Genomic DNA, 27911 nt, shown 5'->3' with positions numbered 1-27911 from the left:
GAACCTCATGCAATCACTCCATTCCTACTCAGCACAATGTACAGATAGTTTCTACATTAAATCTTTGCTACATAGTAGGAAATTTCCACTGCTCACAAGGTGCTCAATATCTCTTTGCTCAAAAGGCAGAAGGATACGTGATCTACTAAAACACAGCTAAAAAGAAAATTTGGTATCTGCCTAATGATAGAATTCTCAGAAAAAGGCTAGCGCTAGGGTAAGGCGGAAATAATCCTAGAATATACAGATACAATCATGACAAATCTAATTTTATGAGTGCAGTATTCAATTTTGCTGAAACCTCAATGCACATCTGGCAAATCACCTAAAAAAAGTCGTGTATAAATATAGATAATTATATATCAGGTTGGAAAGAAATGGTGGGATGTTCATTAAAAAATGCTGAATAGGCCTGCATGCAAAATCAAGCAAATGTCAGATGTACAACCTTTTCTGCTTTACGAATGCCAGATGTACGTACAGTACCTGTAGCTGCTACATCATATCCTACAAGAAGAAGGTTTTGAGTAGAGTGGCACTGGCATACTGGTACGTAATTGCAATAAATCCTCCGGCTCTACATTTATTATAATATACATAATGTGTAAATAGAGTGCGAGTTTTCATGATCCACAATCAGTGCAGAAGGTAGTATGCAACAGAGTACCTACATTTGTATATTCAAGTAGGTTCATGGGAGTGACTACATTGTAAAAAATCGGGCAAGTGGATAACCTAAACTGACCAGAAGTAGCACACGGGTGGATGCAGAATGCACCGAGTACTGTATCTGCAGAACTTCAACATGACCATCATGTAGACAACACGCCTCTCATGGGTACCGGCAAGAGTACATAAACTTTATGTACTCTTGGTACCGGTAATAGTAGATATGGTCTGTATCCGACCCGGTGATACTAAACTGCAGTGTTGACAAGCAAAGGTTGCACGGGAACTGTCAGGTTATTGCTGACAGCACCATCAGCATGTTCACCCTGACAATCAAACACGCGATCAACGTCGTCTTCAGTACAACCAGGTGTGGCGGTGAAAGGAGTGGAGCAATTTGGGCAGCCGTCCACCTCATCCGCGGCGGATGCAGTTCGGTTCGGGGATGCAACAACTCCCAGTGATCTGCGTGTCCATTCATCCAGCTGCACAACATGGCAACATGGCAACATGCAAACAATTAATCCAAAGTTGAAATATGCCCCAAGAGGCTTTAGAAATCCTTCCAGACCTTTCCAGGCACAGGGCTCGGTACAGACTACTTGTAAGGCGTATTCTAGACATCAAGTAATATGTCCTGCTCCATTTATTACTTTTTAGTAAGTTTTTATCACCTCACAAAAAACTCCGATTTCGGAAGATACCCATTCACCAGAATGCCATATTAGATGGCCTTACCAGCAGGCAGTTAGTAGAATTATTTTCGTTACCGTCCGAGAAATGTAGACTGCACTGCACCACCTCTCAACCTCAGAGCTGATTACAGTGATTAGACAACGTAAGTAGTTTTCGATGTGGTGATCTTTCCCGTAAATACGAGTATGACTTTGAATGTAAATGAGGAGTAGTGCATACTTATAGTCTTATATACTTTGAAGCACAACATACTGTGTCCAGTTCGATATCGTCCTCCCCGATGCCATCAAAAGGATCATCCAGATTATCCTGAAGTGTCTGTAAGGAGCCATACAGAACTGTCACCATCACGGACAAATAGTACGCCACCCAATTCGCTTTAGCCTAAAACAGAAGAGCAAACAAACACCAAAGACCATTTCATTGATAGCAAGAGGTTTTCTACCAGCCAGGAACATATCACACCAAGTTGACTTCGAAACCAAGTGCAAAAGGTCCGGGAATATTACTGTATGCATGCTACATGATAGATGCAGCGATACAACGAGGCATTGCTCCACTTTACCACAATATGTACTCAAAAGTTTAAAAAAGAAAAGAAAAAAAGAGAGGCTTGTGCTTGGTACACTGAGCACTCCATCGGCGACAGATCCTACCTCTCCAGTCCACACAGTACATGTACATCTATACATGTACATTCATTTATTTAGGACCTAGATGCAGTACAAATCTGCTTGCATAAACCTGATGATTAGCTACACCACAACATTGGGTGCAACTGGACGTTATGGCAGCAAAGACACCATTGAGTGGGCAAACGCAGTAGATTGAGCGAGCGTCCTGGCGTGTGAATGGTTGCCCTTGAGTAGTAGTTTGCAAACTATCTAAAGGACAATGCATGCGCAGACAGTTCCAGAAGGTTAGGGGCAGAACCCTACCAGCATTTCGGGAACACTTACATTATCCGCCTGAAAAGTAAAGTATGGTGACAGCAATAGAGGCAGCAGGAAGATGATCAACTTGGTGAAGGCGCGAATAGTGCGCGGTGTTCGGTACTCACGCACCACTCGCAGGCGCTCAAACGACCAGCACATTTGACTGCAGTGAAAATAACCCGTGTAAGACAAACAACGGCTCAAGTAGATTCAACTAAAAATTAATTTCCCCGTGCTGGAAATCCTTTCATCCCATCCACCCTTCCAAGAAACTCCAGTGATAAGTATCCATTTACTTTTGGAGAATCCTTCAAATAAAGTCTGAATGAACGAATGAAATCGGGCACACACAAACTTACACACACAAAGTGACATACACACAGTGGCATACACACACACACACACACACACACACACACACACACACACACACACACACACACACACACACACACACACACACACACACACACACACACACACACACACACACACACACACACACACACACACACACACACACACACACACACACACACACACACACACACACACACACACACACACACACACACACACACACACACACACACACACACACACACACACACACACACACACACACACACACACACACACACACACACACACACACACACACACACACACACACACACACACACACACACACACACACACACACACACACACACACACACACACACACACACACACACACACACACACACACACACACACACACACACACACACACACACACACACACACACACACACACACACACACACACACACACACACACACACACACACACACACACACACACACACACACACACACACACACACACACACACACACACACACACACACACACACACACACACACACACACACACACACACACACACACACACACACACACACACACACACACACACACACACACACACACACACACACACACACACACACACACACACACACACACACACACACACACACACACACACACACACACACACACACACACACACACACACACACTTACTGTACACACACACAACTTACTTATGGCTATGAATAAGACGAGTGCAAAGAGGACCACTTGCCGGTAGATCAGACCCACGAATCTCTTCAGTAATACCAGCTATTCCACTGAAACAATGGTCGATATCCTGCGGGGGTAGGTGAACATTCAAATTACAGTATATAAACACCAGCACACCTGCATAGTACAGTGCATAGTACAGTGCATAGTACAGTGCATAGTACAGTGCATAGTACAGTGCATAGTACAGTGCATAGTACAGTGCATAGTACAGTGCATAGTACAGTGCATAGTACAGTGCATAGTACAGTGCATAGTACAGTGCATAGTACAGTGCATAGGACAGTGCATAGTACAGTGCATAGTACAGTGCATAGTACAGTGCATAGTACAGTGCATAGTACAGTGCATAGTTTTTTTTTTTTTTTTTTTTTTTTTTTTATGAGTTATAGCCTCTTTTACGGGCGAACAAAACACAATTTGCCATGGCGGAGGATTGAAAACAAATCACATAATGATGACGTCGCATGTGATCAGACAGCAAGAGAAGCATAGCATAGTCCGCACAATCACGGGGCAAGGCTCAAAGGGACATCCTAGCCTCCACGACAGCCAGGGAGGCACAGCCATCCATTGGAGGCTGCCAAACTCGGCGAGCCCCACGCAGACACATGACACTCGAACGCAGCAGGGCGAAAGACAGCCTGCAGCGGAGGTGGGCAATTAGCACAGAATACGCCTCCCTCCCACGTAGCGACTGGAGATGTGCAATCCGGCTCACCAGTGCAGCGGCACCCTTGCCGCATCCTCCGGTGGAAGAGAGCACAAAGGGGAGAAAAGTGGATCGCTCCACTTCTCGGACTCTCCGATCATATCGACGCCGTTTCTCTTGCTCATGGTGCCGGTAGCAGCCAGAGAGAGAGGAGGTGCGGTTCGAAGACGCATAAGGGTTGAACACCCGTACATCAATAAAAGTGCGTTCGAACCGACCCCCCCAAACTCCACTGGCCACCACATCCAAACGAGCTTGATCCTCGGTTGATGCTGACCGGAGCTGAAACTGCTCCCCAGTCAGGGGTTGGAGATGTGGCTCCACTGCGACGTTGTGGGCGACACCCTTCAATGAGCTTGCCAGTATGTCGCGCACCTCGTTGTGGCGGATCGAGGGGAACCCACCGAAAGGACAGGACAAGGCGTGAGCAGTGGTGAATGCCTTCTCGCAAACACAGGTGGTGGGCAGGCGAGAAGGCGTCCAACCGTAACGGAGGCAGAGGCCATCCCGGAATTCCCCCTTCGACAAAGCGAAGCCATGGCGAGCGATGGGTCGGCAGGTAAGCCAGCTTGATGCTCCCTTCTCCTCTGCCAGACTGATAGCGAGATCGAGTTCGCTGTGTTCGGTGCGGAACGTATCGGCAGCTATCTTCATTGCCTTTCTGGCCTCAGAGCGAGCCTGACTCTTGGCCCTGCGGACACAGGCAAGAGCATCATCGAGGTGCTCTTCTTGCGCCATGATCTTGTCGTACAGCGCAGTGGTGATTAGCCTGGAGGTGCCGTACTGTGAGCCAAAAGTGGCAGGGTTGGCCACGCCGAGGCCTCCATGCCGGCAGGGGAAAGTGAGCAAAATGCGTTCAGCTTCACTGGGCGCCGTCCGTCCACTAATGGCAGGGATTAGGCGGCGGTGGATGATGTCCTCCAGGGGTGCCAGCTGTTCTGCAGCACCATCGAGAACCCGACACAGGAAGGACCACCGGTGTTGGAGGCTGTTCACCAGTGCAGAGTAAGCTGCTTGAGGCTGTGACCGGGCGAAATCTGTCAGCTTGCACAGCTCCTGCGACCAGGTGGCCACCTTGGAAGCCACAAACTCCTGCACAAACTGATCAGTTCCGATGGCTGATCCAAGGTGACGGCACCCGTCAGTGGTGATAGACACACCCGTGCCGGCGAAGATGGTCTCGGCTGCCTCTAGCTTGTCCCGCTTGACGACGAGGACGGACTTGCTGGGGTTAATGAAATACCCGAACGCCGGCCCATCCCCGACGAGTCGGTCCCACCACTGGCGGAGAGGGTTGAGCCCGCCACCCGCGGACGAGTCATCCGCATACCAGCTCTGGCGTGTTCCTGGGGTTGCCACTCTGCGCACCAGGGGGAGTACCCCCAAAGCGTACATCGGCATAGCAAGAGGATCTCCCTGCGTTGTGCCTTCTCGCGATAGGAGGCACTCCCCGTCCACGAATAGGCGGGCCGGCTGACGGTAGCAGTTTACGATAGCGGGTGTGATGGCTGGACAGAGGTGCGCTACGTTGCGCATACATGCTTCTCTGTTAAGGCGATTGAACGCATTGGATGCATCCGCCATAAGCACAGCGTCAACGTCTTCTTCATGGAACGTGTCGTGCATGGCGTGAATGGCCGCCTCAATGCCACATTCCTGGCCTCCGCACATCTGCAGTGACCCTGTCGCCTCACGAACAGAGTCCCCCGCCACGCTCAGAATAGCCTTGCCGATGATACGACGGACGGTTTCGCCGATGCCTATTGGGCGCACACCCGGTTTCTTATCTAGAGGGATAAGCCGGCATGCCGTGTAGGCTTCCATCGATGCTGGGTTGACGTACTGAGTGGCGATTCGCCGGGCACAGCTGGCGAGAGCATCACATAGGTCGTCTGAAATGTCCCCAAACGCTGTGCACATACGCCTCCAGCCATCTGCGTCCATCCCAGACGGCCCTGCAGAACCGGTGGTATGCAGTGCAGCTTGGCGCACAGCGGTCCTGTCCAGCTTGGTGAAGAGCACTGGGTGGGGCTGTGCTGGGGGTTGCCCTGGGAGGAGAGCCGCTGCTGTGACTGCCTCGCCCTGTGGGTGCTTACTGCGCAGCACATCAAGCACGGTCGTTTCTCCAATGGTGTCGTCAAGATCAAGAACTCCACCACCCATGTCGGGGGAGAGTTGACGAGTGGCTGCCGAGAGCCTGCCACGCTCAATGTCAGACGCAAATCTGCGTGCCGGGTCGACCGTGTGTCCCTCGTGCCGTGCGTTTCGCCTGCGGGCCTTGACGATCTGGTCTTGGATAGTCACGGATTCTTGGAGTAGCACCTGTACGTCTCCGGAATCCCACGAGGCAATGCGGCGCTCGATGCAAACCTTGTGAGCTGCTGCCGCTACGGTCCCGCCAGGTTTCTGAAGGAGCAACTGCTGCATTACCATCGCCGTTTTCAGGGCGTAGTCAGCTGCACCTGAGGAGTTGTTACCAAAGGCGTGGAAGTGTGAACTCAGCATACGGATAAAGGTTCGGCCCGTGCTGCCCATTGGTACGTCCAACAGGTTTGGGGCAAAATGAACTACCTTCTCGTACGCCTCGGATATCCGGTTGGAAAACGTGGGACCGTCCAGATCTCCCATTCCGAGTGTGGGGTCCCGCAGGGGAGGATGGGGTGGCAGGTCCGGGATAACAGGATCTGCGACGTCCATTGTTGCTTGGGACATGTTGAGTGTGGCTAGCAGTCGGACATCGTGTGGATCTACGTCCCCACTCGCTGGTAGGTCAACTAGGTCCACTACGGTCACGGTGGCACGCTCCGCGTCCGCTGGCTCAGGCGCTTGGCTGGCAGGTTCGACATCAGCACTGCCATTGGTGTCAGGCGAGTTCGGCACCTGTACGGGTACTACAGTGCTACTGCTAGTACTGGCACCGGGAGGCGAGCTCGACCGGGCTGTGCGAGGTGGTCCGTGACGACCGTCTCTGCACTCTGCAAGTAGGGTGGTGGTGAGTACTGCGGCTGCACTCTCGGTGACTACTGGCTTGTGCACATTCGAGACGTTTGGTACGGGTACGGAGTCTAGTGTCGTATCGGAAACTGCGGTTGCTCTGTTGTCGGAGCTTGTCGACGTCCTGCTGACAGTGTGGTCCGTTACCGTATCACGAACAGAGTTTCGTGCAGTTCCTACGGGTACGGTAGCTGTAGTCGTCGACGACGGTTGAGAAGACGGTTGGGATGTCGGGGAGCCGTTCCGGCATTTGTTCTTCTTCGAGGGGATACAATTCCGACACTTCCGACCCTCCTTCGTGCAATCGCACCGAACACAGGTGCCGTTGCCGTTGCACCGGCAACAAGTGGCACTCTGCATCGGCTGGTTTGCAGGAGAGGCACGTTGGAGTTGGAAAATCCACTGAAGACTACAGAGCTCGAGAAACGCGTACCTACGTCAACATTCAAAAAAAAAAGACGTACAGTGCATAGTACAGTGCATAGTACAGTGCATAGTACAGTGCATAGTACAGTGCATAGTACAGTGCATAGTACAGTGCATAGTACATAACATTTTTTTTTTTTTTTTTTACACATATTATTAAAAAGAGTTGGCACCTATGAATTCAGGGGATGGCCCACGCCTGGTAAAAAGAAAAAGAAAAAAAAGAAATCATATTAGGCCACACCAAGTTTTTTCATTGTTTCTCGTCACCGCGCGCGTACCTTTCTTGAGGATTGGACCAAAAAAAAATCTCGCGTCCCGGTAAACACGCATAAAAAGGCGTTGTAAAAGTACGCGCGGCGTCAAATCTGGAGTGCAGTGCTAGTGCACGAACCGAAGGACGACTTTTGCACCGTGTATGTACGCATACCGGCATACGTTGTGACTGTTCGCTCCATTGTCATTGGAGCCTGCTGTATTCATTGTCTGGACTTGTCATGTCATGCCATGCCTTATCCCATAAGGTTTCTGTTTTAAATTTTAGCACAAGCGCGCACTTGGCTGTTCTTTTATGTACCCCTTGTATAATAACTTTGGTTTGCTTTCTTTCCTATTTAAATAACATGCAACACTGGACTTCCTCACCAGAGGCCGGTGCAGGAGCCTGGTTTTCTGGCTGTATGTTGCAATTGACTGTCACGCGTGGTGTATAGTCTGATTTTAGGTCATAAATTGGGCCTTTGTAGTGTAAATAGCAGTTTTTGTTTTTCAAACCCTATTTTGTTTTTTTTCCGCCCGCCCGCGTTCCTTTTGAGATTTTCAGGTGACGAGAAACAATGAAATAACTTGGTGTGGCCTTAACAAAGAAAACTAAAGAAAAAGAATGTTTGGCACCTATGAATTCAGGGGATGGCCCACGCCTGGTAAAAAGAAAAAGAAAAAAAAAGAAATCATAACAAAGAAAACTAACTAATAGCGAAAAACAATACAGCCATATAACAAGAGGTGAGGGTTAACCCAGACGACACTCAGCATTCACTAGAGCTGAGGGGCACTCCAGCTGCTGATCCAAAGGTGCTCGCCTGGATCGATGACCTCTTAAGCTTGCAATCGCCGATCTGATGAGGGCAAACCCTAGGCGGCAACGAAGGTGAGCCATCACCATGGAGAACGGTTCCTTCCGCTTCTCGGCCAGCATTGATGCAATGCGCTTGAGGAAAGCAGAGGCAGCCTTGCCTTGACCACCGGAGGCACAAAACACCAAGGGGACGAACGATGCCTTCTCTACTTCCCTAACACGCTCTTCATAGTGTCGCCGTTTCTCCTTCTCGTGCTTAGTGAACGTGCTGTTGAGGGAGGGAGCGGTGTTCGATACAGTGCATAGTACAGTGCATAGTACAGTGCATAGTACAGTGCATAGTACAGTGCATAGTACAGTGCATAGTACAGTGCATAGTTCGCGGATGCAACGAACGCATTCAATCGTCTAAATAGAGCTGTTTGCCTGCGCAATGTTCAGCGGCTATGTCCTGAGCTCGCGCCAGCTGTTATCAACACCTACCGCTCCCCAGCTCACCTGTATGTTGGAGGAGAGGTGATCCTGTCTTCTGAGGGCACCACTCAAGGAGACCCATTGGCTATGCCAATGTATGCGCTTGGCACAGTGCCACTGATCCGGGAAGCCGCCGCAGCTGGGGCCATGCAGTCCTGGTATGCCGATGACGCAACTTCAGCCGGCGCTCTCCGACGAATGCGCACCTGGTGGTCCATCCTAGTAGATCGAGGCACCAGGTATGGTTACGACATCAACCCGTCAAAGTCCGTTCTCCTCGTGAAGCCACAACATATTGCGCTAGCAACAGAATTGTTTGCCACAACCGGGGTCAACATCCGGACGGACGGCTATCGTCATCTTGGTGCTGCCCTAGGCTCTGCCCTGTTCTGCGACGGTTACGTGTCGCAGAAGGTTGACACATGGTGCACAGAGCTGCAGACCCTCGCCAAACATGCGGCGTCTCAACCTCAGGCTGCTTATGCTGTCCTTACCCATGGTCTCCGCCATAAGTGGTCATTCCTTGCGAGGACAATGCCAGCCATCGCGGACCTCTTGACACCGCTGGAAAACTCCATCAGGCAAGTTTTCCTCCCTGCACTGACTGGTCGCCAGGCCCCTGGCGAGGAAGAACGTGCCATCCTGGCGCTTCCGTGTCGTCATGGTGGCTTGGGAATTCTAAACCCAGGGACCCTTTCCCAGCAGTACGACACGTCTACGGCTGTCACCAGACCTCTAGTCGAGCAGCTCCTTCGACAGGAGGAATCCATCGAGGAAGTTGTTGCTGCCACCAAGGCAGCCAAGGCGGCCCAACGCACAGCTAATCGCCAAGATCAGGCAATGGCCCTCTCCTCCCTCAGGGATACCCTGAGTGACGATCACAGGCGGACTCTGGATCTAGCCGCAGAGAAAGGTGCCTCCAGTTGGCTCACTAGTCGGCCATCTCGCCGGTTCCAGTTTACCATCCACAAGGCTGGCTTCCGGGATGCCCTATGTCTGCGCTACGGCTGGACCCCTCCCCGGTTGCCGTCTCACTGCACCTGTGGAAAGCCCTTCGACACCACCCATGCCCTATCATGTGCCATCGGAGGATTCACTGGGATGCGCCACAACGAGCTCCGGGATCTAACCGCTAATCTGTTGCGTGAGGTTGCGCATGACGTCAGCGTGGAGCCAGAGTTGGAACCCCTCTCTGGTGAAACATTCCCTCTCCGGTCGGCCAACACGGAGGCTCATGCTCGTCTTGATGTGGCAGCACGTGGAGTGTATGGGAGTAGGTTAGAGAGGACAATGTTTGATGTTCGGGTGTTTAACCCTTTTGTCCCCTCCAACCGAAACCTTACTCTCCCGTCTGTCTACAGAAAGCACGAGCAGGAGAAGAGGCGTAAGTATGAACGGCGAGTCCTGGAGGTGGAGCATTCCTCGTTTGTACCCGTGGTTTTTGCAACCACTGGCGGCCAGGGGAAAGCTGCTTCGGCACTCTTTGCCAGGATTGCCAGCAAGCTGTGTGAAAAGCGCCGTGAACCTTTCCCGGTTATGATGGCTTTTGTACGGGCGAAGATCTCCTTTTGCCTTGTTCGAGCAATAGTTGCCAGTCTACGTGGTCACCGTCGGAACCCGCCTCGACATCTGTCTGGTTCGGCTGTGCTGGCAGCTGCTGAATGTGCCCTGGTGCCATAAACGGTGTACATGATACAGTACAGTTTCTTTGGTAATGGTGTTTCATTTACTTTTGTATTTTCAGTTCGTTTTCTTTGTATTTAACTCCTCATTGTTTTTTTACCAGGCGTGGGCCATCCCCTGACTTCATAGGTGCCAAACATTTTACGTTTTTCATTTCTATTTTGAGAGTTAATAAAAATTACCGACAGTGCATAGTACAGTGCATAGTACAGTGCATAGTACAGTGCATAGTACAGTGCATAGTACAGTGCATAGTACAGTGCATAGTACAGTGCATAGTACAGTGCATAGTACAGTGCATAGTACAGTGCATAGTACAGTGCATAGTACAGTGCATAGTACAGTGCATAGTACAGTGCCTAGTAGTACTCATGCAAGCTGGGATGGTTCTCTTAGGCCAGAGTAGTGATAGCACATACAACTCACTACACGGCTATGTGATCGCATCCGCCATGCCTGGGGTGCTATTTTCCAAATTAGCCACAAACATTTCTAAGCACTGCAGCCACTTGCGTTTTTTTTTCTGTTTTCGCCCTGAGGATGGGCCATACCCGAAAATTTGGTGAAAAATTGATGAACTATGCAGCAAAGAGACCATATCTTGTGTAGCTACAAACTACAGCGTACGAAATAGTGGTTGTGACTTGACGATTATACAAGGAACTCTGTTCTGATGTATAATCATAATTGCATGAAGAGGTGAAGCGAAATGTAACACTGTAGTGGCCCTACATTTTTACTGCATAAATAACCAGTTTTCAAAGCTTTTTTTTTTTTTTTTTTTTTTTTTTTTTTTTTTTTTTTTTCGTTCCTACACCATAACACGCATGCTCGGCCAGTCCTTCCTCGGCCTTGTTTGAACGCGTCAATGGCCAAGATAAAGCCCATGGGCACTCCCCGGTGCATAAGTAAATGGGATGGGCGGGAGGGACTACAGTGTTACATTTCGCTTCACCTCTTCATGCAATTATGATTATACATCAGAACAGAGTTCCTTGTATAATCGTCAATTGCACATCAGAGGCTCCGCTCCATGTAACACTGTAGATTTCAACGCTCAAATCAGAGGTGAAGCGAAAACCACAAGACCGGAGAGAGGGACCAACGCAGGACATGAAAACCCCCAACCGGGCATGCAGCACACCATGCACACCACCAAATCAGTAAGGAACAGGGTAAACCGGTGCCACGGAAACTTGCCGCAGAAAGTGACAAAAGGCCTGTCCAGAACAAGGACACAGGCGTAATGGCAAAAGGAAGAATAAATGAGGAAAGCCGTGTACTATACACATGCACAAATAGAACGGCATTGAGAAAGCCAGGCACAGACAGCAATCGGATTACTGAGGTAGACACAAAGTCACAGACTCAGAACCTGGCCAGGCCAACATTGGTAGCGCTACGGCGCAAGCACGGAGCGGCAGAACTGCTGATGTGCCGATGGGGAAGAGCCGCTGGTCTCACCCTCCCACGGCTTGAAATAGAAGCGCTGGAACACGGATGCGCAACTCCAGTCAGCACATTTCATGATGTCCACTGTCGACATACCTTTACGCTTCGCAGCCGACGTAGAAGCGGCACGAGTGGAATGGGCACCAAACAATGATGTATCCACACCAGCCTTGGACATAACCTGCTTGATCCAACGAGCAATCGTTGCAGAGGTGACAGGGTGGTGCGGACGCTTCGTGCTGAGGAACAGATGTGCAGAAGATGCCTGCCGCAAGTCGGCGGTCCGACGCAAGTACTCCCTGAAGCACTCCACAACACAGAGTGCAGGAGTCCCAGGAAAGGCAGCAAAGGTGACAGGGCGGGCTGGTTCCGAACCAGGGCGATGCTGCTTAGGGGGTGTGAGATAGTCAAACACCACGCCCTCGGCAGAGAAACGATGAGAGTTGAGGCTTAGCCGGTGGAGGTCCGAAGAGCGCCGAGCAGCAGTCAAGGCCATCAGAATGGCCAACTTGCCAGACAAGACAGGGAGAGACAGGTCCGTGTTGGCAGGCAGTTTAGAGAGCCAAGAAGTGACAATACCCACATCCCAAGTATGTGAGTACCGCGGCTGCGGCGGACGCTCTAGGCAGATACCACGGAGCAAACGCACCACCAACGGGTGCTGGCCAATGGGTGCACCATCCAGCTCAGGCAGGGTAGCAGACATCGCTGACCGATAGACATTCAGGGTACTGTAGCTGCGGCCGTCCTCAAAGGAATCGGCCAGGAACTGGAGCACCATAGCTAAAGATGGGCGAACGGGATCCACTGACCGTTGACTGCACCAGCCCAGCCACTGCTCCCATGCCGATGCGTAAGCGGCATTGGTTGATGACCGCCAAGAGGAGGAGAGGAGTCGCACGACCTGTGGAGAAAGTCCTGCTGCATTGAAGCGCTGCTGGAGATAGGCCATGCGGCGAGGCGCAGGTGGCGGGATAGTACCAGTGGGTGTGGATGGCCCGAGGGTGAGAGTAGCAGGCAGTCGAATGTGGGCAGAAGCATGGGGAAATCGACCAACAGCTGCAGCAAAGTCGCGTACCATGGCTGCGTATCCCATACTGGTGCGACCAGTATCATCCGGCAAGTATGGAGTGAGGCCACACGATGAAGCACCCTGTCCAGTAGGCAGAATGGTGGGAAGGCATACACCGCGTCCTGATAAGGGAGACTCCAATTCTGAGAGAACGCATCTAGAGCGAGAGCCTCCGGATCCGGCCTCCAAGCATAGAAGGCGGGAAGTTGCGTGTTCAGTCGAGATGCGAACAGATCTAGCACCAAGGTCCAAGGAGCTGCCCTCTGAATCCTGCGAAACAGAGCAGGGTCCAGGCGCCAGTCGCCGGACTCGGAGGGGGAGCCCCGAGAAGGATGGTCCGCTGGGTTCTCCTCGCTCGGCACATATTCCGCCTGGAGGCGGATATCGTGTTGGACCGCCCATCTCCAGAGGTCGCAAGCGATCTGGGACAGGAGACGGGAATGCGTGCCGCCTAAGCGGTTGATGTAGCTGACGGCTGTCGTGTTGTCGATCAACAACTTGATGTGCAGAGTGTAGCAAGAAGGACCCATGAGTGTGTGTGATCCCCGGTAGCCTAATCGGTAGGGCACTGTCCCGGAAAGACAGGGGTGCTGGGTTCGAATCCCGCTCGTGGATCCTTCTTTTGCAACATTGGCGCCTGGCAATGGCTCGAACCCACGACCCATCGTACCCCCCGCGAGCTAGGTACGGCGTGAGGACACAGCCTGTTGGGGCGGGGGAGCAGTGTAGCAAGAAGGACCCATGAGTGTGTGTGATCCCCGGTAGCCTAATCGGTAGGGCACTGTCCCGGAAAGACAGGGGTGCTGGGTTCGAATCCCGCGCGTGGATCCTTCTTTTGCAACATTGGCGCCTGGCAATGGCTCGAACCCACGACCCATCGTACCCCCCCCCCCGCGAGCTAGGTACGGCGTGAGGACACAGCCTGTTGGGGCGGGGGAGCAGTGTAGCAAGAAGGACCCATGAGTGTGTGTGATCCCCGGTAGCCTAATCGGTAGGGCACTGTCCCGGAAAGACAGGGGTGCTGGGTTCGAATCCCGCTCGTGGATCCTTCTTTTGCAACAAGAGGACGGTACGAAGCCCGGTGATGAAAGGCTTTCACCGCGAATGAGGCAGCGATCAATTCCAGAGCATTGATGTGGAGATTGGCCTCGGTAGGGGACCATTGACCCCCAGTACTCGTTGTGCCGCACACCGCTCCCCAGCCGAGCAGGGACGCATCGGAGAATATGGTGAGCTGAGCGGGAGGTTTGAGAATCGAGCGACCGTTCCAAGTTTCTAGATCTGCTGCCCACCATGTCAGCTCCGTCCTGGCTTCCGGCGTCAGGCGTACCGTGGCAAGGTAGCTCTGATGGCGACGAAGGGCTGCAATCTTCAACTGCTGAAGGTGGCGGAATTGCAGTGGAGCCAGAAACATGCCTGGGGAGCACGCAACCATCCTGCCCAGGAGTGAGGCCAATGCGCGGATGGACAGGTAGGGCTGGGACAGGGCTCGGTGGCACTCCTGCTGGAGTTTCCGCGCCTTGTCGATCGGCACAGACATCGTCATGGCCACAGAGTTCAACTGAAATCCTAGGAACTCGAGCTGTTGAGTAGGCTCGGGAATGGACTTCTTCCGATTGATTACGAAACCCAGAGATTCTAGGAGTTGAATGGCCTGCTGCGTCTGCAGCACGGCGGCCGGCCGTGACTCGGCAATCAGGAGAAGGTCGTCGAGATACAGGATGAGACGAATGCCCGGACGACGAAGAACACTGATCGGGACCTTCATCAGCTTCGTGAATACCCGGGGGGGGGGGGGGGGGCGCTGGACAGGCCAAACGGTAGGCACTGAAACTCGTAGAGTTGGCCCTCCCAACTGAAGCGCAGGAGCCGGCGGTGCTGGGGATGGATCGGCACGGTGAAGTACGCGTCCTTGAGGTCTAGCTTTGTGAGCCAATTGCCCTCTCGGACGGATAGGGGAACAAGGTGGAGACCCTCCATCTGGAAGTGCTCGTACCGCACGTGCTCGTTCAGGTGGCGGAGGTCGATGACTGGACGTTCGGCGGTGGTACCCTTCTTGGGTACGGTGAATAACCGGCTCACGAACTGGCCGGGAGATGGGCTCACCGGTCGAATTGCACCCTTGGATAGGAGATCCTCTATCTCCTGGTGGACGATGGCGCATTTTTCGGGAGGGAACCACATCTCTGTCGGAGCGGACCGCTGGCAAGGAACGGTGTGGAGGTCTAAGCAGTACCCTGAGACGGTCTTCAACACCCACGCATCCTGCGTTAGGTCTCGCCAGGTTGCCGCAAAATGCTCCAATCGGCCCGCTACCTGGGGGGTAGGGGCTTCCGTGAGGCAGCCAGGCACGGGGGAGGTCGTCAACGACCTCGAGGGCGCCCGCGAAAGGGCTGGCCCCGGCCGTTTTTTGCTGGCTGGCGGAAATGCTCCTCAGGCCGGCGGGTGACATGACCCCGTCCTGCCCTGTCGTAAGGGCGGAACCGCCCTGGATCTGACCGGTACACGGTACGACCAGAAAAACGGTCACGACGGGCAGGCTGCGACCGGTCCTGTGCGGTCCCCGGGCGCCGCCCAGAAGGCCGTGGCTGGAATACGTCCATTTCCTGGCACTTCCGTTTATACTCCCGGGAAAATCCATCACCGAAGAGGAGATCACCGGAAGGACGCAAGCCCTGCAGCAGGCTCTTCGGGCATCTCTTTGGCAGCGCTGCCATGAGGCGCTGACGGCGTGTCTCCGACAATACATTCGAGGCGTCGCCCGTCATGACGATCGCCATCTGGACCAGCTCGGTCAGTTCGTGGACCGGCCGGCCCTGCTCAATAGCAGCCCAGAGCGCGGCCAGGGGACGGAAAACGTCCGTAACCTTTTGTTGGATGTTGGCCAGCATTCTATCCGCTCTCTTGGCATTGGCCAGGCCCTGGACATCCGACAAGAACGGGTCCACGCGTGGACATCGCGTTTCCTCCACATCCGGTCGGGGACACAGTTTCCGCACCCGTCGACGCTCAGCGAAGGACAGGGAACCACGGTAGTGCTCCCGTAGGTACGAGGCCATGTGCGAGGGGGGGAGACCATACAGAGTCGTCCACTAACCCCTTAGGATCGAAGCCCGCGCCGCTACCACGGCGATGCTCTTGGGCAGCCGAGTCGTCGGATGACGGACATGTGCCACTAGGACTGTCGGAGTCACTATCGTCCGATTCTGACGTACCAGAGCTAGAACTAGTGCCAGAACTATCTCGGTGCCTGGTGAAACGGTGCGACTCGCGCCGTCTGGGTGACCCATGGCCATGTCGTCACCGGGCACTCAGGCGGGACTCGTGCGTAGCACCCGAGCGTGACCCTGACCGACATCTGTCCGCAGATTGAGATCTAGATCTAGATCTACGTGTACGTGTAGCACCAGCCGATCTATGGCGAGTATGTGTACGTCGTTCACATGAAGCAGAACGATAACGAGGGGGAGATCGTGAGTGGGGTGGAGATCTGTCCCGTGAGCATGATCTAGATCTATCTGTACGTAAATCACGTGACCCAGATACGTCAGTGACATCACCCCTAATATGGCCCCGGCCGCCATTGCTGGAATGGCGGTCCGTGGAAAAACCGAGGCTTGCCGAACGACGTTCGGCCAATGAGACAAAACGAATAGGCTCCCCGCCATCTACCCGAGAGTCATCCTGGTTCCCTTCCCTGTTGGAAGAGTTCCGAGCCTCCTCCATTTCTTGACCGCCAGAGGCTGCGGTGGTGCCACGACCAGTTTCTAATCCGCCCGTGGGTGCGGAATTTGAGGAAATTTGTATACCGTTCCCCGAAACGGTGTCTCCTATTTGTTTTCCGCGGGAGTGGGCGGATGCCGCGATGGCAGATTGTACCTCTGGCTGCGCCAGGGTATGCAGCAAATCCAAAAACAGCGTCCATCGTGGAGATATTTTGGAAAAACTCGAAGAGGCATGCAATGCAAACTACGCAGAAAATGCAGTAAAAACAAGGCCGAGGAAGGACTGGCCGAGCATGTGTGTTATGGTGTAGGAACGAAAAAAAAAAAAGCTTTGAAAACTGGTTATTTATGCAGTAAAAATGTAGGGCCACTACAGTGTTACATGGAGCGGAGCCTCTGATGTGCAATTCAGCGATAATCAGTGAGCTAGTCAAGTGTCAAGTCGGTGGAAAAACGCAAGCTCCGGTTTGGGGGAACGGCCAACTACTTTTCCAGCTATGATCTGTCCAATAATAGAAGTGCTGGCACACCCAAAAGACCTTTGCAAGGAGTGATGATAATGATATACTACACGGACCCAAAGCATAAAAAGTGCATGCATCATCAGCATCCACAGCAGCAGCCGCAAGAGCAGCAGTATCCGCAAGAGCAGCAGCAGCAGAAAGAATGATGGTCTTGTTACGAGATACGAGTGCATAACGTTACCTTCAAAACAGCTCGCCTGTGAGCTCCTTTTTCAATTCGCAGATACACCTGGATCAATTTTATAAGCCTTGTGAGCAGCTTCATTGTTCGATGACAGAAATCCCGTTGCTCATACCCTGAACCAGTACGCAAAAGTTCCCAAAAACATATCTTGTTTCCTTTTTTTAACATATAGGGAACAGACAAATGGTGCTAATCATGGACCTTCACTGGACCTCAGACAGGCATTCTGGCAACTGTTGCAAAAACTTTTGTACAACATGGTATATGCAGTGTGTACTCCGCGTTGCGATATGTTGTCATCATCATCATACATGTTATGTACAACACGTACATCTAAAACATCAAATGATTCAATGGGCATAAATCTGGGTTTATGACGTCCAGCAGTTGTCTGGTATGAATGCCTGTTTTTAACAGGTAGCTGCCTAACACTAATTTACTTCATCACTGAAACTTCTCTAACAGCAATGACATACCTGAGGGAATTGCCCAGTCTCGATGGCAGTAGAAGATGATCACCGCAGCTCCTTTGAACATGCTCAGGTCATCCAGGACTTTATCACGGCGCTGGTAGCAGGCTACGTACAGTGGAGAACAGCAATTCATACCAGAATAAGGTTTGAACTTTGAAGAGCCCATCAGAACTCAATTTATCAACACAGGCCTACCCATACACATACACACAATGTATCTGCTGCAAAAAGTCAATTTTGAAAAAGAAGGCACAACTTATCTCATTCATATAGCAATATATTCGATTATCTTTTATACTATAGTGCATGATAGATTGGGCGAATCCCAAGCAAGTGCGCTCAGAGTGAGCGTGATCGTTTGGCCGAATCCGGAGTAGGTGCACTCTTGGTACTACACATTAACTTTGTTCGATTGGGCCAGCGTTGCTCGGACCACACCACCTGCTCGCACTCAATCCGGATTTGCCAATCAATGACATCCTTAGTCAATCCTGAATTTATCGTTTCTTTCTTTCACACCCAAGAAGGAGCACAGATGGCCCAGTATGATTGAGAAAGACTTACCATTGATGGAAAAAGCCAGTGGAAACACAACTGGCGCAACGAACAAACTCATCTGACAGTCAAACATCACATCTGAAACAACACAACAACCAAACACGGGAACATGCTTTAATATACAATACATAAGCTGGGTATTTGAGCACTCTTTCTGCTAATAGAAACCCCAGTCTTATTGAGTATATGAGAGAGAGAGAGAGAGAGAGAGAGAGAGAGAGAGAGAGAGAGAGAGAGAGAGAGAGAGAGAGAGAGAGAGAGAGAGAGAGAGAGAGAGAGAGAGAGAGAGAGAGAGAGAGAGAGAGAGAGAGAGAGAGAGAGAGAGAGAGAGAGAGAGAGAGAGAGAGAGCACATCCAGTAACTATTACAGAGAGTACATCCAGTAACTATTACAGAGAGCACATCCAGTAACTATTACAGAGAGCACATCCAGTAACTATTACAGAGAGCACATCCAGTAACTATTACAGAGAGCACATCCAGTAACTATTACAGAGAGCACATCCAGTAACTATTACAGAGAGTACATCTGGCTCTAGACAGAAACTACTGGAACTTACATAACTCGTGTACTCATGTGTTTGGTCATTGCACAGAGTAATGCGGTGTCACCCCTCCTTATGGACAAAAAAAGATGTTCTGTGGATCTCAAAACAGTGCACCACTCACTTCATCCTGTCCTTCATCAGAGTACACCTGCTCCGTGCTACACTGTATATTAACATGTATCCAACTTCAAAAGTGGAAAGGCCACACAAGTCATCATAGAACATTGAGTCAGTGATCAGTGAATGAACTGAAGTACTCAAGTACCGTCTCTGCTGTACCTCGTCCAAATGTGGAAAGTAAGGTCAAGTCGACCGAACCACACAAACGAGAGAGCTTGGAAGCTCAGGGCCCTACGCTATGCTTTTATGCTTTTTTGCCTAGCTCATCGTGCATGTTATAAGAACTGATGGAATTGTCTTTTTCCGTTGATTGGCCACATCACTGTATTGCAAAAACGTTTCAATCGGTTTGAATATTATGAGTTAGGCAAAAGTATTTGCAGAATTTATTGCGGATTGTTATTTCTCTAATAATCATCTACTTTTGTTTTGCTCCTTCTTTAATTTTTATCTCCTTATATTGTAAATCAACAAATTTTGGCCGATGAGAAATAGAAATCTCTCGATTAGAGAGGTTAAGATGCACGTTATTTCCGACGTGACGCGCAGTTTCACGTCAAATTTGAAATCGATCGGTATTTTTGCTCTCACATGCATCCATTGCTCAATCAGGCATCATTTGCCTATATGACAAACGTTGGGCTGCGATTTACTTTGGCCGGTTGGTACCAAGCGGCGAAATCAGCGAAATTAAATCGCCAGCGAACATTAGTTGATTTTAATACAGGAATCGGATTTTCTGGCCTTTTTGTAGTAATACATGTACATTGACCTGTTGAGCCAATGACGACGCCGAATGCATGGTTGCCTGTGGAGCACAATACATAACTTTACAGTCTCCTAAAATACGTATCCTGTCCGACGGCAAAAGAGGCTGCAGATTTAGTTTTTCTGCGCGTCGACGGGATGTCTGCGACGCGAAAGTTCAGCTCGCGTTATTTGGCTCGCACGTCGAAAAAATCAACGCGAGTGACCTGCTGCTCACGTCAAAATTTGGACATTACATAACTTTACAGTCTCCTATATAAATACGTATCCTGTTCGACGGCAAAAGAGGCTGCAGATTTAGTTTTTCTGCGCGTCGACGGGATGTCTGTCCTGACGTTTCCTGGGACCGGCGCTGACTCTGCCGATCACGGGCGTTCTGGACTCGACGGGATATCTGTCCTGACGTTTCCTGGGACCGGCTTAGACTCTGCCGATCACGGGCGTTCTGGACTCAACGGGATGTCTGTCCTGACGTTGCCTGGTACCGCCGGACTCTACCGATCACGGGCGTTCTGGAGTCGACGGGATCTCTCTTCCGACGTTTCCTGTGACCGGCACTGAATCGCTCGTTCACGCTTATTTTGGAGACGACGGGATCTCTCTTCCAAAGTATGTTTATGCTGACGCATCCTATCACCTAATCGGCGTCTATTCTAATAATTTCCTCCTCGTCTCCCTATTTCTTTCCAAATCCCCCTCTACATCAGGGAGTCGTATGCATAATACGACGAATATTGGTACGGTACGGGACAGATACAGGAGCCCGCAAATATTGTGGACAGCTGTTATGTACAATCCTGTAGAGCTTTTGTAGTCACAGATACGGGACAGATACGGGACAGATACGGGATAGCGTCAGGCGTGACACAAACAAACAAACAAACAAACACACACACAAATACCAAACGAGAGAGCTTGGAAGCTCAGGGCCCTGCGCTATGCTTTTTTGCCTTGATGACCTAGACAAAAAAAAGCATAGGGATGTTTTCTTTAAAAAAATCCTTTTTTTTAAACCTGAGATTCGAACCCGCACTATCGCGCGCCCTGCATGCAGCCCCCGATACACTTCGCATACTGTAGAGGCAGAAAATTTCGTCGGTCAATAATTTCGTCCAACTCCAAAGAAAAGGAGTTCGTCCGGTTGAAAATTTCGTCCATGGATCATAAGAGTGTATAGAAAAGCTGGACAAATCGATATTCGTCCTACATTTAATTTAGTCCAAAAGCTCCTTGGACGAAAAAGACGAAATTAAATTCCAGACGAATATTTCTGCTTATACAGTACATACTAATTCTTCCAAGTTGTTTCACATTGTGATCTTGCATTTGAAAGCCCTATTTGAATATGCATTGTGGCCAACCATCTTTGATGGCACGGTACGGTAGGGAATAGGTACGGGACAGGTACGATCGAGGGTAATACGACACCGTCTAGCTGCCCGCAATATTCAAATAGGGCTTTCAAACGCAAGATTAACGTGAAGCAACTTGGAAGAATGGGTATGAATGCGAAGTACGGATAGCGCCAGGCGTGACACAAACAAACAAACAAACAAACAAACACACAAACAAACAAATACCAAACGAGAGAGCTTGGAAGCTCAGGGCCCTGCGCTATGCTTTTTTGCCTTGATGACCTAGACAAAAAAATGCATAGGGATGTTTTCTTTAAAAATCTTTTTTTTTTTAACCTGGGATTCGAACCCGCACTATCGCGCGCCCTGCATGAAGCCCCCGATACACTTCGCATACATACTAATTCTTCCAAGTTGTTTCACATTGTGATCTTGCATTTGAAAGCCCTATTTGAATATGCATTGTGGCCAGCCATCTTTGATGGCACGGTACGGTAGGGAATAGGTACGGAACAGGTACGATCGAGGGTAATACGACACCGTCTAGCTGCCCGCAATATTCAAATAGGGCTTTCAAACGCAAGATTAACGTGAAGCAACTTGGAAGAATGGGTATGAATGCGAAGTGTATGGGGGAATGCATGTAGGGCGATAGTGCGGGTTCGAATCCCAGGATATGCCTGAAAAAAAAAAGGAGAATTGAAAAATTTATAACATCCTATGCTTTTTTTGCCGTCAGATACGGATAGCGCCAGGCGTGACACAAACAAACAAACAAACAAACAAACACACAAACAAACAAATACCAAATTAAAGCTGTGTGGACCCTGGCTAGCGCCAGACGTTACTGAAGTAACGTCTTCTGCATAGCTACGGGAATTAAAGCTGTGTGGACCCTGGCTAGCGCCAGACGTTACTGAAGTAACGTCTTCTGCATAGCTACGGGAATTAAAGCTGTGTGGACCCTGGCTAGCGCCAGACGTTACTGAAGTAACGTCTTCTGCATAGCTACGGGAATAAAAATTCTGAATTTTTCAAAAACTAACAAACGCATCTGCTCCTACAGCAAACCCCATGTAATGCTATTGAATATACCAAATTAAAGCTGTGTGGACCCTGGCTAGCGCCAGACGTTACTGAAGTAACGTCTTCTGCATAGCTACGGGAATAAAAATTCTGAATTTTTCAAAAACTAACAAACGCATCTGCTCCTACAGCAAACCCCATGTAATGCTATTGAATACAGATGCACAACAAGATAAGGCTGGTGAAAGATGCAATTCTAACCAATAGGACCACATTACCATAGCGAAGGCAGAGGTAGATACAGACGACTGGAAGCAGAAAGATGAAAGCAAGAAAGAAAAGAAAGCACTATAAGTGTATAGCACATCACAGCAATTACTGCTTGCCTTTCACGGCTAAACAACTAGTATCAGAACAATCACCCACTTCCTATGTTGCAGTAAGGCTAGTACAGTGGTGGCAAGTAATATAAAATCCTTCATTTGCCACAACTCAAGGTCAGGACGGACTTGCTCGTTCCGTGAATGCTTTTGTGCAGGTATGTTGGTATGTTGTCGCGCTGAGAAAAGAGAAATGACTTGTGAGTACACCCACATGATCTCAATGTTATTGTATTCTTTTATTTTAATTCGCTTAAAGCATCAGCAGTACTGCCTTCTCACCAGAGATTGGCTCTCTGATTCCTACCAAAACGAAAGTAGTATAAAATAATATATGAAAAATGAAAGTGTAAAAAGGGAAGAAGATAGCAACTATAAAAAGTGGTCCTTTACCAACGGTACAAATAAGCAGTGCTGCCAAATAATTTCTGCCCAAAGTCGGACACCCTTCACCGCCAAGGCTGGCCACATGGTGCGAATTTTTCTCCTCGGCAATTTTTTTGCAGAGAACTCAAAATATCGCCTAAAACACCATGAAAAATCGCTTCGTTGCCATGGTAACCCCGGAGTTGTCATGAATTTTGTAATGATGAGTGTGGTCGCACACTGACTCGCTAGTAGGAGTCGGTACAGACTGTCAGCGTACATGCCATCCAGCCTGATCCAGGCATGTTACTTTGCACTTCCACAGCCAAGCGCTAGCCTTTTCTAGAAGCAAATGTACACGTACAGTGATGTGTGCCTTCAGTTGCGCTGAAAAGTGAAAGTACAGGACTTCTGCATAGGAAAGTAATGATCTCCTACATTTTGGCTGCTTTTCGGACGTTTCCCTTTTCGGACCGGTTTTCAGAAGAGCATTCAAAAATCGGACACTGTCCGAAAAATCGGACGGTTTGCCAGCACTGAATAAGCCATGCACATGTACTTCGAAGTACACAACAAGAAATTTACCAACTCAACTGGGCTATTGTACTGGATTATACTTGAAATGCAATATGGCTGTGTACACACACACATACCGCACACAGGCATATGCAGGAAACCAGAGCCTCTTCAGGCTACATTTGACATGCCACCACCACCACCACCATTGAGCTATAGCGCTAGTCTACTGCAATACATACACATGTTGTATCTTACCTCCCAGCAATACCTGAACTGGAAGCGCAACAGACAGTCCTTTCAAGAACGACTTGAACACCTGTATGCAACAGTGATTACGCATGACGACCCAGGCAAAAACAAAGCATAGCGAGGGTACTGAGCTGGCATATTGGGCATTTGTAAAATAATACTTTTTTTGAAATGCATATTCATAAGTTAGTTATCCCCGGGTTGTGTGTTCAGAAGGGAAATGTGTTGTCACTTCAGTTGTTTGGCATTAATCCTCGTGAAAGTGTCAGGAATATTACTCCTCTTGATGTGTTTAAAACGTGTTTAGTCACTTCCACCTTCATGTTGTTTTTGATACGCTGTAGAACACTTTTGTAATGTGATGTTGCAATCATTGCTTCCCTATTTCGTTGCTGTTGGACTCTTTTCCCCCACGTTCCCAGTATCAACCTCTGAAGAGAAGGGAACAAAATTGTTCTCTTTAGAAACTTCTACAAGACTGGTGTAGATGCATGCAATACTTTCAAAACATGACATTGTACATTTATTGAAACATAGCAATGACTAAAAACAATGTGCACACTATTGTCTCTATGTCGGCTTTTCGAAGATAAAATTACACATTCTCACATACAAAGCTAGATCAGATCAGGGCGCTCTAGATAAGGGCATTTCCTGGTCACAGAAATAATTTACAATTATTTTCGTTCACCAGGAAGAGCTATTGGTCAGACAGTACTCAGTTGAGTGTATGTACAGCCAACAATTGCCCTGAAAGATATTGATGAACATGCACTTGATACGAAATTCTGCTGAGAATTTCATTGTGTTTCTCATTGAGGACTTTAGTGTGTCACAAGCTAAAGGACCAAACTACCTACCAAATATTATTGATATTATGTACAATCATTACCTGAGGTGAGATCAAGTGGCGTTTTGCAGCACGGACGCGAGTTTGGAGAAATGTGCGCTTGGGTGGCAGCAAGGTATCAAGGCGATGTGGAGAGAGAGCAGACGGAATTACGCCATAATCGATGCTCTGATAAAATCGAGAACGAGCCTGCCCGTTCAACTCCATTCCCTTTCTTCGCACTGCCAACCAGTACCCTTCTCCTACTTAGGTGAGCGGTGTGACTGTAATAATTATGTGCAAGCCAACTAAACGACTAAATGAAGTGGGTCGTCAGGTTGAATTGCTGAAATTTCCCTGAAATTGACTTTGCATCAAACGATTCATTGTTGTAACAGCAGATTATCGACATACCTGATGATCTGACACAGTTGACTAGTCATGAACAAAGGAATAAAAAAAAAGAGAAGCTAAAGCGTCCTTTTATAAACCTTTCGAACTTTGCCTTGTTTTGTTTGTGTTGCTGACATGATGATTTCTTGTGTCCTCCTCGAACAGCGAAATCGAAAATCCAACGACATGGAGTGAAAAAAAGAGAAGAAAAAAGGAAGCCTCGGAGAGCCGTCTTATCCCAGAGACCTGGGTGGTGATAGACACAAACCATCAAGAGACTCGGCACTCTCATCATCAGCGACCAGCCACCACCCGGATTTGAACCGGGGATCTCCTGTTTACTAGACAGGCGCTTTGCCAACTAAGCCATGGCGGCGACACAAAAGTAGAGCACTTGAACCTGCAGATGTGCGACACATCTATTCTAATCTCGTGGCCCGGCCCAAGGACAAGGTTGGCAAGGATAGATCAGGGCGTGCGAGGAAGCGGGGTCCGGGAGTACAAGTACCCCCCCCCCCCCGGACGACTGCACTGGTACATGTACATGGTACTATTGGTGCAGATAGTGTAAAAACAACAGAAAAAATGATAAGGCACCCATTTTGATAATCCAGGGGATGGCCCACGCCTGGTACTGCCACTGTATAAATCATACGCACATCTGTTTCTCGCTTCCGTAACCTTGTATTGGCACATTTAGGGTACCCTGTAAGAAGGCCTTAGGCCTGTGGGGATTGCCCTATCAAAAATTTAATAATAATAATAATATGTAAAAAGGTGACGTGGAGACAATAATCTTAATAATGCAATGAATATAACTAAATGCGCACTCATATCACAACCATGGGGACGAATCATGTATTCCAGAACGTTTTCTTGTCACAATTATCAATGGAATTCGTGACTAAAGAGAATGATGAAACTACAATAGGATTTATACACTTGCAGTGGAACAGCGAGGATACAAGCATAGTAAGAAAAATAGCACAAACCTAGGAACAATTTGCACAGGTAATAAACTATAGGTGAGGTGAGAAATGATAGGAAATTCAGCAAGTGCAGCGTGACAATGGACATGCCTATAGCTTATTACCTGTGCAAATTGTTCCTAGGTTTGTGCTATTTTTCTTACTATGCTTGTATCCTCGCTGTTCCACTGCAAGTGTATAAATCCTATTGTAGTTTCATCATTCTCTTTAGTCACGAATTCCATTGATAATTGTGACAAGAAAACGTTCTGGAATACATGATTCGTCCCCATGGTTGTGATATGAGTGCGCATTTAGTTATATTCATTGCATTAATAATAATAATACTACGTAGTAATAATAATAATAATAATAATAATAATAATAATAATAATAATAATAATAATTTGAAACTCGGATGTTGAGCCATAAATAAATGTAAAAGAGAAAAGGACATATGGATACGAGTTTAGAGTAACTCTCCATCACTGTAACATGATACTATATACAGTCAGAAAGTGCAATAACTAGGCACAAAACTGACAGAGTACTGAGACATTCAACGTCCTGACACCTAACTTTAACACATCTCCGTAGCGCTAACCGATAGCCTTCCAACTTGGAAGGTTCAAGGTTATGGAAAGACCAAAGAGGGGAAGGCAAGCGCAACGAAAACGAGCAAAAGCTACAGTCCCAACGGAACAAAGAATGTCGATTGTTACTGGACGATGACGAGACCAGTACGATATTTGACAAAGCGGTCTAACTACAATTCGAAGCAGCAAAGCAGCACACCACCCAACTTGGGTGGGTCATAAATATCAAAGATAAGTAAAGAAAGGGAAGCTTTGCGAAAACGAATTGTACAAGCCGAAAGCCAAACTCCTACAGTACTCCTCATGCATGACATTGTGATGGACTAGTTAACTACAAAACAAGTTGTTTCACACGACGTACGTTTCGCCGTATGGTTCGTGACGGCTCATCAGGTGTGCAATTTGAAACTCGGATGTTGAGCCATAAATAAATGTAAAAGAGAAAAGGACATATGGATACGAGTTTAGAGTAACTCTCCATCACTGTAACATGATACTATATACAGTCAGAAAGTGCAATAACTAGGCACAAAACTGACAGAGTACTGAGACATTCGACGTCCTGACACCTAACTTTAACACATCTCCGTAGCGCTAACCGACAGCCTTCCAACTTGGAAGGTTCAAGGTTATGGAAAGACCAAAGAGGGGAAGGCAAGCGCAACGAAAACGAGCAAAAGCTACAGTCCCAACGGAACAAAGAATGTCGATTGTTACTGGACGATGACGAGACCAGTACGATATTTGACAAAGCGGTCTAACTACAATTCGAAGCAGCAAAGCAGCACACCACCCAACTTGGGTGGGTCATAAATATCAAAGATAAGTAAAGAAAGGGAAGCTTTGCGAAAACGAATTGTACAAGCCGAAAGCCAAACTCCTACAGTACTCCTCATGCATGACATTGTGATGGACTAGTTAACTACAAAACAAGTTGTTTCACACGACGTACGTTTCGCCGTATGGTTCGTGACGGCTCATCAGGTGTGCAATTTGAAACTCGGATGT

At 49.0% G+C, this 27911-nt stretch overlaps 1 protein-coding gene and 1 non-coding gene across 2 annotated transcripts; both read right to left on the bottom strand.

Moving 5' to 3' along the window:
* Positions 1-45: 45 nt before the first annotated feature.
* On the bottom strand, positions 46-25438 carry LOC135806272 (uncharacterized). The gene is made up of 10 exons (XM_065320434.1): positions 25010-25438; positions 24124-24184; positions 22882-22911; positions 18793-18864; positions 18232-18333; positions 17753-17868; positions 3392-3498; positions 2325-2463; positions 1618-1749; positions 46-1154 (listed from the first exon to the last, which is right to left on the bottom strand). Exons 1-10 carry the CDS (start codon positions 25172-25174, stop codon positions 918-920), a joined length of 1161 nt encoding a protein of 386 aa, XP_065176506.1. The 5' UTR covers positions 25175-25438; the 3' UTR covers positions 46-917.
* A 204-nt stretch (positions 25439-25642) lies between these two features.
* Trnat-agu (transfer RNA threonine (anticodon AGU)) lies at positions 25643-25715 on the bottom strand. Its single transcript has one exon. It is a non-coding gene; the product is annotated as a tRNA-Thr (tRNA).
* Positions 25716-27911: the final 2196 nt, after the last annotated feature.

This window comes from Sycon ciliatum, chromosome 1 (genome assembly GCF_964019385.1).
Source record: "Sycon ciliatum chromosome 1, ocSycCili1.1, whole genome shotgun sequence".
NCBI lineage: Eukaryota > Metazoa > Porifera > Calcarea > Leucosolenida > Sycettidae > Sycon > Sycon ciliatum.
The sequence above is the reverse complement of the archived record's forward strand: the minus strand, read 5'-3'. Positions and strand labels throughout refer to the sequence as shown.